At 39.2% G+C, this 17,534-nt stretch overlaps 1 protein-coding gene and 1 long non-coding RNA gene across 3 annotated transcripts in view; one reads left to right on the top strand and one right to left on the bottom strand.

The window, feature by feature from the left end:
* Positions 1 to 7,727: 7,727 nt before the first annotated feature.
* LOC309614820 lies at positions 7,728 to 10,971 on the top strand. Of its 2 annotated transcripts, none has more exons than XR_014236385.1 (5): positions 7,728 to 8,187; positions 8,431 to 8,697; positions 10,209 to 10,303; positions 10,543 to 10,611; positions 10,788 to 10,971. It is a non-coding gene; the product is annotated as an uncharacterized lncRNA (long non-coding RNA). The 2 variants fall into 2 exon arrangements; XR_014236386.1 differs by having other exon boundaries at positions 7,728 to 8,119.
* A 148-nt stretch (positions 10,972 to 11,119) lies between these two features.
* The window catches only part of MCMDC2 (minichromosome maintenance domain containing 2), a 43,018-nt gene continuing 36,603 nt past the window's right edge, over positions 11,120 to 17,534 (bottom strand). Inside the window, exon 15 of the mRNA XM_082363429.1 lies at positions 11,120 to 14,126. Within this exon, the coding sequence (XP_082219555.1) occupies positions 13,960 to 14,126 (167 nt within the window). The 3' untranslated portion in view covers positions 11,120 to 13,959. The remainder of the gene's footprint in view (positions 14,127 to 17,534) is intronic.

Genomic DNA, 17,534 nt, shown 5'->3' on the forward strand with positions numbered 1-17,534 from the left:
TTGCTTACTATATCAGTTAGGAATTGCATTCAGCTGCTAACAAGGAAGACCGAACCATACTGGCTTAAATAAATTAGGACTTTATTCTCTCATGTAAAAAAAATCCACAAGTAGGCAGTCCAGGGCTGGTAAGATGGCTTCGTAAAGATATCAGGGGCCAAGGCTTCTACTTACTTCTCCTTTGCCAGAAGTGGGTCACAAGGTCACCCCCAGTTATAAGGAAGGAATATCAGTTTGGGTTTGGTGGCGGTATCTGCTCTAGCTAGTTTAAAAGGAAAGGGGTGTCTTACAAGGTATTAGTGACTTACAGAATCATTGGGATGAAACAAACTCGGGCTGGATTTACAGGAACAATTTCCTAAGTCATTCCATGGAACTGGGCTGCCAAAGCAGTTAATCTTCTGCCATGACCTGGACTCTGCCATCCCAGTGGAAGCTGCCCCTGCAGTGACTGACTCCAGAAACATGCGGCCTTTGCTGCATAAATGCCAGCACAACAGATGCCTCGCAGCCTGCTTTTCTCCTCTCATAACTCAAGTTAGAACTCAGATTTTTGCACAGATGCATTTGATTGGCAGGACCTAATTCACATCCATAATCCAAGCTGCAAAAGAGTTTTGGAATACTATATAATACTTAGCTTTTCATCCTCTGAAGTACAGAAACGCAGATAAAAGGAGGCTGGAGTAAGTACTGAGTGAGCCAGTTCTCAGCATCTACCACAGGAGGCAGGGGAAGCAGGCAAACAGATTGAAATAATAGGCTGAGACCAAGGACTGGGCACGTAACACAAACAAAATCAGGGTTCCATTATCAGGGAAGAAGGCTGGCGATGGCTACGGGATGGCAATAAGGGTACCTGACACAGTCTTAAGAAATCAAGGAAGCCTTCCTGAGAAGGCAAAGAGGGACAAGAAGAGCAGTCTAGGCATAGGAAAAACCAGGTGAGAAGAACATGCTGCTTTGAAAGAAAGTGCCTGGGGAAGAAGGATGGATACTTCACATATATTATCTCATTTAATCCTCACAACAATCCTAGGAATAAGTTATATTATTCCCAATTTTCAAATCAAGGAGGACCTTGAAAGGTACATTAAAGGATCTGGATTTAAGGGTAGCCAGAAATCTTGCATAGAAATGCAGAGGTATTGGGTACCAAGGAGCCATTCCTAAGCAGAGAGAAGAGTACAGAGTTCCAAACAACATAAAACACCATAACTATAACTAAAAAATAAAACAGACTGAGAAAAGTTATTTGCAATGCATGTAACTGTTAATCGACAAAAGATTAGTATCCAGAATATAGAAAGAAATCCCATAAATCAATTTTTTAAATTACAGATACTTCAATAAAAAAATCGGGCAAAGCTCTGAAGGCTATGATTTACAGAAGAGAAAACACAAATGATTAAAAACATGAAAAAAATTTAAGAGAAAAGCAAAACATTCATAAAGTTATCTTTTCAACCTTATAGCAAATGCAAATTAAAATAACAGTAAATACCATTTGATATTTATCATATTGACAAAAATGTTTAAATTCTGAGAAGAGCAAGTTTTGACAAGGAAGTAGAGCAACTACTTGGAAAGCAATTGACTACATTATGTATGAAGATGCATGTATCCTTCAACCCAGCAATTCAGCTTCTAGGGACAAAGGTGTCCTGGGAAAGCTAATTGTTAATTATTCAAGCATTCAGGTATCTTGTGAACTAGTTGTTAGTAGCTTGAAATCGCCAAGATGTATTAATAGCGTGGATATCTGCAAACGCTACAAATCAGGGTTTTGTTTTAGGGGGTTTGGGGGTTTGTTTGTTGTTGTTTTTTTTGGAGATCCTGTTGACCAAAATACCACCGGACATAGAGAAATTCATGCATAAATACAAGGAGACGTCGTAGAAAAAACATTCAGAATCTACGCTGTATTTAATTTTAACGGGGTGTTAATTTCAGGACATAATTTGTATTAGATCATCACTGAGGTAAAATAACATCATACTTTAACCTTAGTTTGAATTTTTCAATTACTTCCACATTCTCAACTCTCGATGTAATCATTCTTAAATAATTTTTTTTGAACAGTAATAAAAGTGTATTATTTCACATAACAAGAAGATGGCGTGGCTCCCTGGCTGCTTAACTTGGTGACTATTCGATGTCTTTAAGTTGCTTGGTTCCTTCCCTTCCCACTTTGCCATCTACAGAAGCTCCCCTCATTTAACAAGAGGGCTGCAGCGATGCCAGGAATTCTTTCACCGTTGATCGATGACGATCATATCTAGGGGAAGAAGAGCTGTTTCTTCCCACAGGTGCCTTTTCATCAAAGAAGAAAACTCCCTGAAGTTCCCTAGCAGACTTCCCCTCAGGTCCCTTTGGTCAGCTTGAATAATTTTAATAACATTCCATTACATTCAGAATTTGTCATAGGATTTAAGTAGTTGTTTGCAAGGCTTACTTGTAACATAAAAGTTAAATTTTTAAACAGAAAAGGAAAACCCTAGAGTCTCACATTGACAATTAAAGCCACTCATTATTTTAGATCCGGGCAGAAATCGTAAGTAATTTAGGTAATTTGCACCGAAATTATCTCGGTAAAGTTCATGTACTTCAAGTGTTTAAGAATCAACTTTCATTCAGATCAGTGCCCTATATTCTGACAACTTAATGTATTTTTCACAGATTTAGAACTTTAACCTTGACGAGAGGTATAAATGCTATGATTATCTTAATGTCAATATTATGTTTAAAAATAATCTTGCCTGAGGTAAAAGGATCATATATATGAAAAGTCATGCATTTATGACTAGGGTCATTTACATTTCTCTTGCTTAACTCTATTTTGACATGCTTACCATTGAGCAAGGGAAAGCACAAGCATATGGTTATTATAGCCAACTTCCTTCCAGTTCCAACCTCATTTTTTGCTGCAAACATCTAGGGGAACCAGGAGGTTCTCCAAGTCATTCACTAATATGAAAAAGACTGAAGGCCAAATGTATTAATTTACTAATGAGATTTACATGTGTAAGTGCAGACTATAGATTCTGACAGCTTGTAAGGAAATAATATCCTATATGCCCTGAATCCACACATATGTCTCTCTACGAGATGTAAACTTTCTAAGATAATCCAAGTTATACTATCAAAAAATAGCTATTTTTCTAAAAGTTACTTTTGATAGGGACTTCCCTGGCAGTCCAGTGGTTAAGATTCCGCGCTTCCACTGCAGGGGGCACGGGTTCAATCCCTGGTCAGGGAACTAAGATCCTGCATGCTGCATGGCGTGGCCAAAAAAAAAAAGTTACTTTTGATAAACCACTATATCATATTTAAACCATGACACTTTTCCCTTGAAGTGGTTTTAGTTGTATTTGCAACTGGCAGCGTTAACTCACTTCAGCAACTTGGAGACCAGCAACCCCCAAGGATGTGCTCCTTGCTGGAGAATACCAAACACTTGTTATGATGCCAGTCAGGGAATGATGGCTGAAGGGGCAAATCTTAGAAATGGTATATTTTTGAAGTCAGAGAAGAAAATGTACTACTTTAATAATTTTTCAACTTGATTTAATTTAATTATAAAATTGCATACACATAGTAAAAATCCAAACAGTAGAGAATGGTATACAATAAAAAATTAAAATATCACTTTCCCCACAAGCCCCAAGTTTCACTCCCTAGAGACATGCACTGTAAAGTTTCTTCTGTTACCTCTCAAAAATATTTTATGTATAGTCATATAAATGCATGTTCTTTTTATTTAACCAAAAATGGGATTTTACTAAATACCTCCTGCATCTAGCTTTTAAAATTTAATATACCTTGAAAAAAATTTCCAAATCAGCACATACTCATTTATTTATGCATTCAAGGGATATTTATTAAGTATTAGGTACTAGGAATAAAAAGGTAAGCAAAACAGATAAGGTCTTCCCTCTCACAGAATGTATAGTCCAGTGAGGGCAGCAAAAGTATATGTTTTTTTTTAGAGTATAATTACAGATTATGAAGGAAACAAAAAGGGGGATGTTTTATAGTAGACCCACTTTAGATAGGTGGGGCAAGTGTGGCCTCACTGAGAAGCTGACATAGAAGCTGAGATCAAAGAAAATATTAGTCACTCAGAAAACTGGGACAAGAGAATTCTAGGCAGGAGCAAAGGCCTTGAGATGTGAAAATTGTTTGGCATGTTCCAAAAACTAAGCGTAGGCCAAGGTGACTGGTGTGTAGCAAGAGAGGGAAAGCAAGAGATGTGGTAAGCCATGTGAAAGGCGTGGATCTTTTTTCTCTTTTTAAAGTATTTTGTATTTAATTTTATTGTGGTAAAGTATACATAACATAAATTTATCATTTTAACAATTTTTAAGTGTACAATACAGTGGCATTAAGTATACTCACAATTCAGTCACAAACCAGCAGCACTATCCGTTTCCAGAACTTTTTCATGATTCCAAACAGAAACTCTGTACCCATTAAACAGCAACTCCCCATCCACTCTTCACCCCAGCCTCTGGTAACTCCTGTTTCACTTTCAATCTCTTTGAATTTGCTTATTCTAAGTACCTCATATAAGTGTAACCATACAATATTTGTCTTTTTTTGTCTGGCTTATTTCACTTAGCATAATGTCTTCAAGGTTCATCCATCTTATAGCATATATCAGAGTTTCCTTCCTTTTTAAGGCTGAATAATACTCCATTATATGTATGTACCATATTTTGTTTATCCATTCGTCCATTGATGGCATTTGGGTTGTTTCTACCTTTCGGCAATTGTGAATAATGCTGCTATGAACACTGTTGCACAAGTATTTGAGTCTCTGCTTTCAATTTTTTAGGTCTATACCCTGAAGTTTTCCACAGTGGCTGCACCACTTTACATTCTCACCAGCAATGGTGCATGGGTTCCAATTTCTCCACATCCTCGTTAACACTTGTTATCTTGCTATTGTTTTTCAAATAATAGTCATCCTAATGGGTGTGAAGTGGTATCTCACTTTTTGAGATTAGTTTTGATTTACATTTTCTTAATGGTTAGTTACATGGCGCATCCGTTTCATGTGCTTATTGGCCATTTGCATATCTTCTTTGGAGAAATGTCTATTCATGTCCTTTGTCCATTTTTGAACTGGGTTAAATTTGTTGTTGCTGTTGAGTTGTAGGAGTTCTTCATATATTCCGGATATGAATTCCTTATCAGATATATGCTTTGCAAATATTTTTTTCCATGCTGTGGATTGTCTTTGACAATCTCTTGATAGCGTCTTTTGATACACAAAAATTTTTAATCTTGGTGAAGTCCAATTTATTTTTTTCTTTTGTGGCCTGTGCTTTTGTGTCATTTCCAAGAAATTATTGACAAATCAGTAATAGTGGCTCCCACACCTGCCCACCCAGCAAAGGCCTGGTGAAGGTGGCTGCCCACGGTGAAAATTAGGTGGTGGAAGTAATATCCGTCCAGGAGTCTGTGATGGCCGGCTGAGGCCTAAGCCACCACTTAACAGAAAAAACAGTGCCTCCTTGGGGCCCCAAAGAATTTTTTCCCCCCTACTCTTGGCCTTCTTGGATATGACATCCTACCTTCACTCCATCCCTTGTGTACTAAGTAAACATTGGCCATGTCCTGCTTGGCTGGCATGATGGTAAGGCCCATCTGCTTTTCTTTGAGGTCTGGTTCACTCACAACTTGATCACCTAATCACATATGTTCTTTCTTTCTAAACTTTCATAATTATTTTTCTAAAATGAAAACTCTAATCATGTGCTTTTAATAATTTTTTAAGGCTAAAACTTACACCATGACCCATCATATGCTTCACAATTAGGCCCTGCACACTATGTCACACTCCAGCCCCACGAAGGGGTTCAGAGGAAAGTTCAGTGCTAATGATATTGGCGGTCTTTTTCAAACAAAGAATTTTAAGCCCCTGTAAAGCATTCAACAAAAACTTTATATAAATGTTACCAACCCGGGCTCTTGGACTCTTTAATCAATAGATATTGATAAGGGTCCAGATGAGAATTTCAGGCAAGGCTTCACTGGGGCTTGTGCTACAGCACAAGGGAGCGAAAGAAGTACAGGTGCCCTTGCTCGCTCCCAGAGAGGAGCTGCTTGGGAGCTTAAACGCGATAACAAGCGGGGAGGGTCTGTGGGTTGGTCAGGAGGCGTGGCTTAGGTGGTCTGCCCACCCCCCTTGGTGGTGCCCTGTGCAGGGATCATGATTTTTGCTCCCAGCACCTCAGAAGTGGCAGTTGGTTTGTGGCCAATTTGTATCTTATTACTCATAATTGCCCCAACTGCACATGTATGCAGTTATTTTTAGTCCCTCATAGTTTCTTTCAGGTGCAAGCACTGGGTTAAAGGGTCCCAGGTCCCAGCCTATCACATAAAGTGAGTATAATCACAATTTGTTTTGCTAGGTTTAGATTTTCACACCATGTTTCTTTGAGGCAAATATATTCTGCCCTGGATTTTGTATCAATTTCTTGGATTTTGTTAACCAAGAATTCCAAGAACAGAGACCTGGTTGAAATAAAGAGGCGTTTATTTGGGGTGTGTTAGGACTGCAGCCCCGGGGATACAGCCCCAGGGAGCACTTGAACTGTGTTCTGCCACACTACAAAGTGGCGGAAGCTCGTAAAGGCAGAAAACCATAAGATTACATAAATGGTTTGTCAAGAATTAGGATTGGAGCTGGCAAGAAGTAAGGGTGCTTGCTAAACATGGATTGTTTGGGCGTTGAAATGATTATATAGCTGCCATAGGTAGCGGGTAACCTTTGAGACTACAAAGTTGCAGCTAGCAGCTGCTAGCACATACTGTTTTGAAAACATCTGGTGGTGTCCTGAGTTTGACACAGTGCAGAAAATCGAAGTTCTCAGTGATGCAGGAACATGTCTGAAACCACACCCAACACTGTCCACCCAGCTCAATTTTGAATGCCTGGAACCATAGTTACTCCATTTTGATTTTTAAATGACTTAAAATATGTCATCAACTTCCAGTTTTCACAGGACGGATGATGTGTCTTTTACGGATTCAACTGCTTAATTATATGCTTTCATATGTATTCTTTCTGGAAACAAGATCATCAGCCTGTCTCCTCTAGCACTAAGCCTAATGCTATGCAACCAGAACTCAAGATACAGCGATTGCGAGACACAAGCGTAATAAAACACAAAGCACGAAAATCTACAGCAAATTATAACATGTTCATAAAAACAAGGCAAGTGATTGCTTTATGAATGCTTTTTCTTAACGCTCTACTATTATTATCAATCAAATTAGTAACAATAGCTACTAATATAGAGGAAATGTAACAGCTCCTTTTTTTTCTAGTAAATAGTTCTTCTGTGTGTGTTAAGGGGTCGATTCCAGATGCCCTTACTCTAAATTGGGGTGTCCAATACCACCACTTTTTAAAGTACTGAACTACCCGAGGGTAGAAGACCAAGCAAATATAACTAGGAATGGGAGACCCTTTCTTTTTAGAGCATTTTCTGCTTGCTTGGATCCATTACAAACTGGTAGACTAATCACTTACATACTCAAGGGGAGAGCTCACAGCGAGGTCCTCAGGAGCCTCGAAAACCTCTGTGGAAATTCCCAAAGCGCATCCTCTGCCGGCCATGTAAACTTGCGGCGCTGCCGGAGTGCGCCGGCTGTAGGGGCGGGGCCAGGGCCGGAAGGGGCGGGGCCAGGGCTGGAGGGCCCAAACGCCCCTCCCGGGCGCGGTGCTTTCTTTTCTGCCGCGCCGCCGGAGAAGGAAGGCGCTTCGGGCACCGTCGGCCTTGCGGGCGGGGCGGCAGCGCCTACGGGCCTGTCGCCGGGCTCTTTGAGAGGGTGGGGGAGAATCCCTGCGGTGTTAGATCCTCTTCTTTTTTTTCTGCCGGGAACCTGGCTCCGAGCCAGAGCGCATGGGTCCGCCTCGGGCCTCTCCGCTCTGTGGGTCTGGAGCCCGGGGCCTCCATCCCGATGCCGTCCGTCCACTGCCGGGCACAGCGGAGCGGTCGGCGCGGCCTCAGCCTCAAGGTCATGTCAGGAGGCCCCCCTTCCTCTCCCCCTCCCCAATTGACGCAGCCTCGAGCTTTCCTCCGCGCCGTCTGCTCAGTCGCATTTTGTGAGTATGTCGGAGCTGACCCTTCTCCTTAGTAAGCGCCGATTTCGACTGTTCTCAGCTCAAACTAAGTAAGGGCCTTCTGCGATTCACTCGGTTCTGAGGCGGCTGGAAGGCGCGGTGGGTGGCTTGGCCGAAGCCCTTTTATATCCCCAGTAAAGCTTTGTGTGCGGCCTAGATGGTTTCAGGGTCCCTTAAATGGGCGCTCATTTATCCTTACTAAGGAAACGTTCTGTAGTGGGGGAAGGGACCTTAGGTCTCAAGACAACCTTGACCTACCTGACTTTGTGATTGGTTTCTAAATTTGTTAACAGAGCACAGTTTACCTACTAACAATGAGTTTTGGTCTCGACGCAGTGGAGCATTGTCGGCATTTGTTCCCGGATCTTCCTTTGTAAATATGCTCTGGAGACGTGGCATTGAAGTTGGAGAAGAATCCGTACAGTATAGGAGGCCCTTAGGCTGTAAATGCCGGCTATACCCTTAGATGCTTCGGGTCACAGAGATTTCTGGATACAATACAGAAGAAACCGGTCAAGAACTGGGAGACTGGAAGAACTTTTGCCTCTTCAAAAGCAAAGGTATAAATGAACCTTGTCCATGGGACTTGGTATCGTCATGCGTTTGTTTGTTTTTTTTCCTCCCCCCAATTTGAAATACAAGTTGTTTCATCTAAATCAATCCAACGGTTAACTGTCAACAAGGCAAATGTGATGGCTGGTAGTAGTTTGTATTTGGTATTACAGTCATCGTTTTTGAGGCCTGAGTGGCTTGAATACTATTTTCATTGCTAAGTGTTGGTATTTTTAAAAATTTTACAAAATAAATGTTTGATTAAAGTTTTGATAATGTATGTAAGTTCTTAAGCATAATAAATACACAAGAGCCCACTGATCCATTTAAGAACTGGGATATTATCAATACCATAACATCTGTTTGCTTCCCTATCCCATTCCTTCCTTCCTTCCTTCCTATCCCATGCCTTCCACCCTGAGGTGCCCATCATCTGGGATTTTGTGCCCAGACTCGGTTTTTTGAGGGGAGTAGGGTGGATAGCAGTTTTATTATACATACATATCCCTAAACATTCTTTGTTTTAGGCCTTAAACAAATAGGACTTGCATGTATCAATAGTTGTCAGAAGTGCCATGAATCATATATTAAACTGAAGTTTTACAAGTTGGAATTATTCGTAACCAATAGTATGTGTTCCTAATATTATGTGAAATATCTCAGCATTTCAAGACTTGAAAATGATAAATTGTCTTGCAAGGCTCAACATTTGATATGTCTTCATAAATCATTTCCAACAGCTGTCCAGTTCAATGATTTATCCTCCTGGGGTTCTGTAGGACATGATCTGTGGCCCTGGCCATGCCCTTTACAGTACATAAATATGCTTTCAGGCAACTTGGGACTTAATTCTACAGGACTGTGTCCAGTAATGATGTCAACGTAATGTATCTCTGCTCTGAAACTATATTAGATCTGCCATAATAATGCTCTTAGAGGTCTGCACACTTGTTTTTATATATCTAACCTTTAACCTGGCTCATCTCATTCTTGTCAAGCTCTGAGGCAGAAAAGCAATGGCTGGGTACTCATTAGGACCATCATGTCTTAAAATCTGTACTGCCACAGTAAAAGAACATCATAAATATATCCATCATTTTTGCCCATGCTAATGAATCCATTTCCAGCTTGGAAAGATCATTTATGGAATTATTAGGGCCTAACCACTCAAAAGGACTAACACATCCTCAAGTCATTATCGATATTTAAAATTGGGGGCTTATCAGTTTGACTACCAAAAATAAGTATAATTAAGCAGCAAGCACGTTCTTTTGTTCCTTCAGAGATGTGTTAAACAACAGACAGAAAATGACTCCACTATATAGTCTTAATGTTAGTAGTTTTTATTATAAATTTGATTGGGAGTCAGGAAGATTGCAGGTGTTTTTTGTTTTTTTTTTAATGGCTCCTGATAAGAATGGGAAAAAAAAATCCTACTGGACCATACTACATATAAGATGGCAGAAAAACAGATACAAGTACAAATGAGAATTCACAATGAAATATGTTTAATTTCTAGGTACAACAGAGCCTATGAGTCGAAGATGAATGAAGGTCGTTGTGATAAATGTTTCCCAAAAACTTGTCATAGAGGATGGCTGTGCACGTAACAAGGTACCAAAAGTTATAATGTTAAATTGTGTGCTTTTTTATGTGTTTGTGGTATTGTTCCTGAAGCGCAGTACCAAAAATGTTTAATAACTGGCACAATGATGACTTACTTTTTGCCGTTTACCCAGCTGAGGGTATCTTTGAAGAAATAATTTAAGACTGAGATGCCAATAATATATATTATGTGAATTACTCAAATATAATGCAGTTTTTTATTAAAATGGGTGAAATGTTCTTTTCAGCATATAAGTACCTGCAGATGAATGTTCAAGTCCTTAGCAGTGGTGTTTAAAAATTCTTCATTGCCTCAAGTAAGTAATTAAGATTTGTCAAGCAACCACATCTAGAGATAATTTGAAAGTACCTGATAAATTCTAAAGGGCTGAGGCCATTTCCTGTTAAAGGTGCCTTTGTGTGTCAGGTTTTGATTTTCTTCGAGTTTTGATTATGGATTGATTTTCACTGTTGGTTTCTGATTTTTTTCCAGAGGTGTGGCATACAACATTTTGGAAGGGAAAATGAAGAATTGGTCAAGAAGACATGAATTAAAGCAAATGACGAAAATTAGTATTTTATTTAACATTGATCATCTCACAATAAATTATGTAGAAAAATATAAGTTCAAATGATTTTAATTGCTGGGCAATAAAGTCTGTTTTCTTTAAAATATACCAGGTCTTTAAACAGCTTCATTTTCTTTTTTTTTAGATTTTTTTATAAGTTTATTTTATTTTACAAATTTATTTATTTATTTATTTTTGGCTGCATTGGGTCTTTGTTGCTGTGTGTGGGCTTTCTCTTGTAGCGGCGAGCAGAGTCTACTCTTTGTTGCCGTGTGCGGCCTTCTCGTTGTGGTGGCTTCTCTTGTTGCGGAGCGTGGGCTCAGTAGTTGTGGCTCGCGGGCTCTAGAGCGCAGGCTCTAGAGTGCAGGCTCAGTAGTTGCGACGCACAGGCTTAGTTGCTCCGTGGCATGTGGGATCTTCCCGGACCAGGGCTCAAACCCGTGTCCCCTGCATTGGCAGGCGGATTCTTAACCACTGCGCCACCAGAGAAGCCCCTAAACAGCTTCATTTTCATAGTTAGTAGTCAGACTTGTTTTTAACATACTTTAGGGATAGTATATTCTTGTCAATAACTAGCTCCTCTGTGGATAGTGATTCTCTTTGAAGTGTCAGGTGGTGGGCAGCTGAGGAGACTTTTTAGTACATCCAGTTCTCATACCCTTTCTGGCCTTATGGGGTTTCTGGAGAGGTGCTAATCACTGTGTACTAAATAACTGAGAGCCTCCCCTTCAGAACCTGCTGTTCCTGAAAAACAAGCATAGTTGACCCTTGCCCCTTAGGGGCGCCAACCCTCCTCAAAGTCAAAAATCCAAGTATAGCTTTATAGTGCACCCATTGTATCCAAGGTTCCACATCCTCTGATTCAGTCAGCTGCAGATTGTATAGTGTAGTATGTATTTATTGAAAAAAAGAAAATCCACCCTTTATGTGGACCCATGCAGTTCAAAGCTGTGTTCAAGGGTTAACTAGTTGAAATTTTCTCAACTCCTTAAATTACCCATTATAAGTAAAGGTTTCACCTATGACCTACAGATTTTTTAATTTTAATTTTATTCTTGGTTTGCTTTTACATTTGTGAAGTAAAAAGGATTTGGGAATTAATTTAGGACAAATTAGGATTTGTCCTATTCCTAGTATTAGTAATAATATTCTAGATTAAGGCAAATAGCGACTGGACAGTCCAATCTGTCCAGGGCATGCAAATTTACAAGAATTCAAAAACAACTGAAATCCTACCCAGGTGAAGATTTAAATTTAGCTAAATCTTGCTTTTCCCCTGTTAAGTCCCACAGTACATAAATTCCTTGCTTTTATCAAGGTTATAATTTCAATATGGTAAGTCAAACAGTATAAATTGTACAGCAATATCTCATCACTTCCCATCAGAGGCAACGTTTTTTTTTTGAAAAGCACTTGTTATTTAATGAATCTCCCACCATGTGGCTTCAAGCTACCAGGACACAAGCCCCACCGACACCCTTAATCTTCTCCTCAGCCCTTCTGCTGAAGAATTTGGCCTTCACGATGACAGGCTGCTTCGGGAGCTTTCCCTTCCCCAGAACTTTGTAGAAACTGATGGCACCACATCAATGATCGGAACAGCTCCAGTCTTGTTCTGGGCAGCATTTACCCGTGTCTGCTTACTGACCAAGGTCCACAATTTATCAAGGTTGACAGTTAGGCAGAAGCTCTGGTTCTTCTTTAAGTGGTAATGCCTCATACCAACTTTTCCAAAGTATCCTGGGATATTTGTCGAAATTGAACCTGTGGTGATGCATGCCACCAGCATTACTGCGGCCTCCCGGGTGCTTACGGTGTTTGCCTAACATTTGAAAACCATTTTCCCCCCAGTGTTTGATACTAGTCCTTTCATTTCATCAACAGAATCTGAACACTTCACAAGTGTAAAATGGGGGCCATTTTATGGATCCTAGTTTTATAAAACATGTTTTGATTTCATCCCATAGAGAACAAAAAACTGAAATGTAGTATATAAGAAGCCACAAAATAAGGTCTTTAATTTGTAATACATGAATTTTTTTTAGACTAGGTTTGCCTTCTGAAAACAACACTGTATAGTCTCTGGCACTAGTGGATATTCAGTAAATACTGTTGAATGAACGGCTAGGAAATAAAGTAATAAATGACTTGTTAAAGTCCTCTAGAGAGTGAGAGAGCTGTCTGCCTTCACGGTTAAACTCCATGAAGTACCTATTTCTAAAGAATTGATGCATGACAGTGTCTTGGTTAATAAGGTGGCAATTTTGTGATGACATTTTCCTTTTAGTGAGTAGAATTGTCTTTTTTATTAAAACTTTGGAAAATAAATACAAGGATTTGGGGATTTTACAAGATAAGTATATTTTTGCACGGTGTTCCTACCTTTTCAGAGCAGATATCTTCCCTCCAAAAATGAAGACAGGGTTTGCAAATTGGTTTCTTTGCCTTTTGGTACCTTTCTTGTAACTAGTTAGGTTTAAGAAGCCAACTACTGCTCCTTGATTCAATGGAACTTACTTTTTTTCATTTAACGTGGTTTAAAAATGGAAAATTTCCAAGGCTTTTCCTGATCCCATAAGTAGGGCTTCTAAAACAACATAATAGACATGTCAATATCTAGCATGAAAAGTCCTTACATTGAAGGCTTCTGGTTATATAAATGCTGTTATTTACTCATCAATTTTTCAGGTTCATAAATGAAGAAAAAAATGGTTTTACTTTGTAAGTAAATATTTAAAGTGTTATTGCCATCTTGTGACAAATAGAGGGAACTACACAAAAGTTACTATTTTTTTTTTTTTTCCATTGCTTAGTTTGCAACATTCTTTATATTTTAATCTGTGGACAACTGGTACACTGGGCTAACCAGAAGTTTTTTTAATAAGATTATCCTAAATTATAAATTTCTGCTGTTGGCTTTGAGATTTGTATTAGTGTTTATTCCATTAGCAATTAATTTGAAATCATATTTTATATTTTTTAAGGTGGCATTCTAATGTACCCCTACACACATTACCTGAAGCATTACTTCAAAATCACTCACACTTTTTTCCACTGCTTAAAAAGGAATGAAGAAAAAGAATTTCCTCAGATTGCCTATTCATCGCTAGCAAAGATAGCTGTCCCAGGTCCATATGTGGCAATAAACTGCTGGAGCTGTTGTTGGCACTGAGTCAGATAGATATCCCTTTGCTCTAAATATTCTTCATTATACAGTTCAAATGGAAATACTGCATTTGGAGCAACACAAAGTACAGCGGCCCCTAAGTGAAGAAAGAAAAAGTATAAATGAGAAAAACTTAAAGTGCTAAATATGAAATCATATTTTCAACAAAATACTGAAAGTTTTACAATTAAGTTCTGATCTATCTAATAGAGTATTTCAATAGCTATTATTTTAAAAAAAATTTGAGACCCAGGAAACAGGTTCAGTAAATGCACAAACTGGTACCAGGGTCAATGGAAGAAACACTGATGTTTAAATTTTAAAGTTTGGAAACTATAGACATTTGTCATCCATTGAAATAGCCATTAGTGTTCTGAAGCTGAATAGTGATGTGAGGAGGTGGAAAAAGTAAGGAGAGAAGGTACTGGAAGGTAGAGAAACAATAAAAAGATAAATCTATGGAATAGAAGAGAAATAACCTTGCGTATATATTTAAATAATTTTTGAAAAGGGTGTCAAGACCATTCAATGGGAAAAGATGGTCTTTCCAACAAATGGTGCTGTGAAAGTGATATCCATGTGCAAAAGAATGAAGTTGGTTCCTTACCTTACATCATAAAAATTAATTCAGTGAATCAAAGACCTACATGTAAGAACTAAGACTATAAAACTCTTAGAAAAACACACTGGGGAAATGCTTTATGACATTGAATTTGGCAATGTTTTCTATGATATAACACCAAAAGCACAGGCAATGAAAGAAAATAGATAAAATAGGCCACATCAAAATTTAAAACTTTTGTGCATCAAAATTACAATCAACAAGTGAAAAGGCAACTCACAGAATGGGAGAAAATATTTGCAAGCCATGTATCAGATAGGGGGTCTACAACTGAACAAGAAAACAGCCTGAATAAAAAATGGGCAAAAGACTTGAATAGACATTTCACCAAAGAAGATATACAAATGGCCAATAAGTACATGAAAAGATACTCAACATCAGTAATCATTAGAAAAATGCAAATGAAAACCACAATGAGATACCACTTCACACCAGTAAGAATGGCTACTATCAAAACCAAAATGAAACAGAAGAAAGTAACATGTCTTGGCAAGGATGTGGAGAAATTGGAACCCTTGTGCACTGTTAGTGGAAATGTAAAATGGTGCAACCCCTAAGGAAAACAGTATGGCAGTTCATCAGAAAATTAAACAGAATTACAGATCCTGCAGTTTGGCTTCTGGGTATATACCCAAAAGAGTTGAAAGCAAGGTCTCAAAGAGATATTTGCACACTCATGTTCATTAGCAGCATTATTCACAATAGCCAAAGGCAGAAGCAACCTAAGTGTCCATTGATGGGTGAAGAGATTAACAAAATGTGGTATATATATGGACAACGGAATATTATTCAATCTTAGAAAGGAAGTTCTAATGCATGCTACAACGTGGATGAACCTTAAAGACATTATACTATGTGAAATCAGCCAGACAAAATAGGACAAACATATGATCCCACTTAGATGAGGTACCTAGAGAAGTCAAGTCCAGACAGATAGAAAGTAGAATAGTGCTTGCCAGGTGCTGGGGGACGGGGAGAATAGAGAATTATTGTTTAATGGGTATGGAGTTTCAGTTTGGGAAAATGAAAAGGTTATGGAGTTGGTGTGAATGTCCCTTACACCACTAAACTGTACACTTAAAAATGGTTAAGAAGATAAATTTTATGTTATGTATATTTTACCACAATTGAAAAAACAAAACAAAACAAAATCTTTGACTAATATTGCAGAAGTTAAGCTCTTAAATTCTATTTCATTGATTCACTGAATGAGTACCTAAATGTAACTGGCTGGGAGTACAACTGCTGGCCAAGCAGACAGTGCCTACCTTCCTAGAGCTGTCTGTCATTAGTAAACACAAGTAGCCTCAGACTTCTGTGACCGCTCCCTGTACTGCTTTACCTTACCTGAAACCTTGCTGTCCCTTGAGAACACTGCTTTCCTTGCGGCTCTCAAACACCCCACATACCTTAGCGTCACAAGAAAGAGTCAGTGCCTATATTGCTGCACATTTGCGGCTTCCAGACCATTCTTTCCTCTTGTTAAAAATCTTTCTTCCTTTGATGCCCAGTGCCACCTGGGCTTTATCACCCTTCCCCCTTGCACAGTGAAGTCAACAATCAGCTCTCAGTACTTGGCTCACAATCTTCCTCTGTTCCCTAATACCTGCCATTCAGTGATTTCCATGTGAATGACCCATTTAACTGCCAATCTTCAAATGTCCTGACCTTTTCCCTCTACCTCCACCACACATTCCCAGAGTCAGAGGAAACTAATATCTCCAGAAACTTACTTCAAAACCATGAGTTCAAATGTCCCTCTTCTCTATGCTACCTCCTATGCTTCCAGGTCTTCTATCTCAGAGACCTCCAATCTGCTTCCTTCAATTCACTTCCCTCTTTTAACCCATTTGAGTCCTTCCCTTGCCAGTCCCCCCACTCCCTTGCCCCCCTGCAACGCTCTGCCACACTCATCTATCAAAACCTCAACTCTGCATGAACCCGACCATTTACCTTGTGCCTGCATTCATGCTGCTAGGCAGAAAAACACATAATTGGCATTGCTTGGTTTCACTTTAAATGAATCACAGAAACCTGAGATGGGCAGTTGCACTGCCTGGCAACCCTGTTGAGTTTCTCTAACACATTTGCTCTTCTTTCCCCCCCCCAACCCCGCCCGCAATGACTATTACATTCCATTCTTTTCTCCTCAAACCTTTCATTTTTAGCTGATGACCCTGTTGACCTTGTGTAGAGTAAAAGACCAAATCTACAGACCGACCTGATTCTGTGTCCATTGTTTTCCCTCCTATAAAATGAAGTGATTCTTCTATAAGAGGCCTTTACCTTCACATGTGCTCTGGATCCCATCCCCTCTCACCTTTTTAAGGACTTTACGCCTTTGATCTTCCCCTCTTTCTGTAGTTTCATTAGTTTACTTTCTACTGCACATCATATGAGCTATTATCTTCTATCTTAAAAAAAAAATCCCTTCCTGGACCACACATCCTTCTCCAGCTAATACCCTATTTCTTTCCTCATCTTCATAGTCAAACATCTCAAAGTTGTCTATGTGTGCTGTCTCCATATCTTCACTTCCTATCCCAGCCGAATCCCCACTCCATTGAAATAGCTCTAATCACGACCACCTACAACCTCTAGATGGCCAAATCTAATCTTATTCAAACTCTCAACACATGATACAGTTGACCACTCCACTCCTTCCTTGAAACACTCTCTTTCTTGGTTTCTATAATACAACTGCTTCTCGGTCTCATTTGTTAGTTTCTCCTCCTCAACTCTATTTCTAAATATTGGAATTCTTCAAAGGCAGTCCTGGGGTTCTCTGTATAGTCTTTCTCTCTATGATTTCATCCATTCCATGGCTTTGAGTACCATCTCTGTGCTGACGATCCCTAAATTATATTTCTAGGTTAGAACTCT

The sequence above is a fragment of the Balaenoptera borealis genome (genome assembly GCF_965194805.1).
Source record: "Balaenoptera borealis genome assembly, chromosome: 17".
Classification (NCBI taxonomy): domain Eukaryota; kingdom Metazoa; phylum Chordata; class Mammalia; order Artiodactyla; family Balaenopteridae; genus Balaenoptera; species Balaenoptera borealis.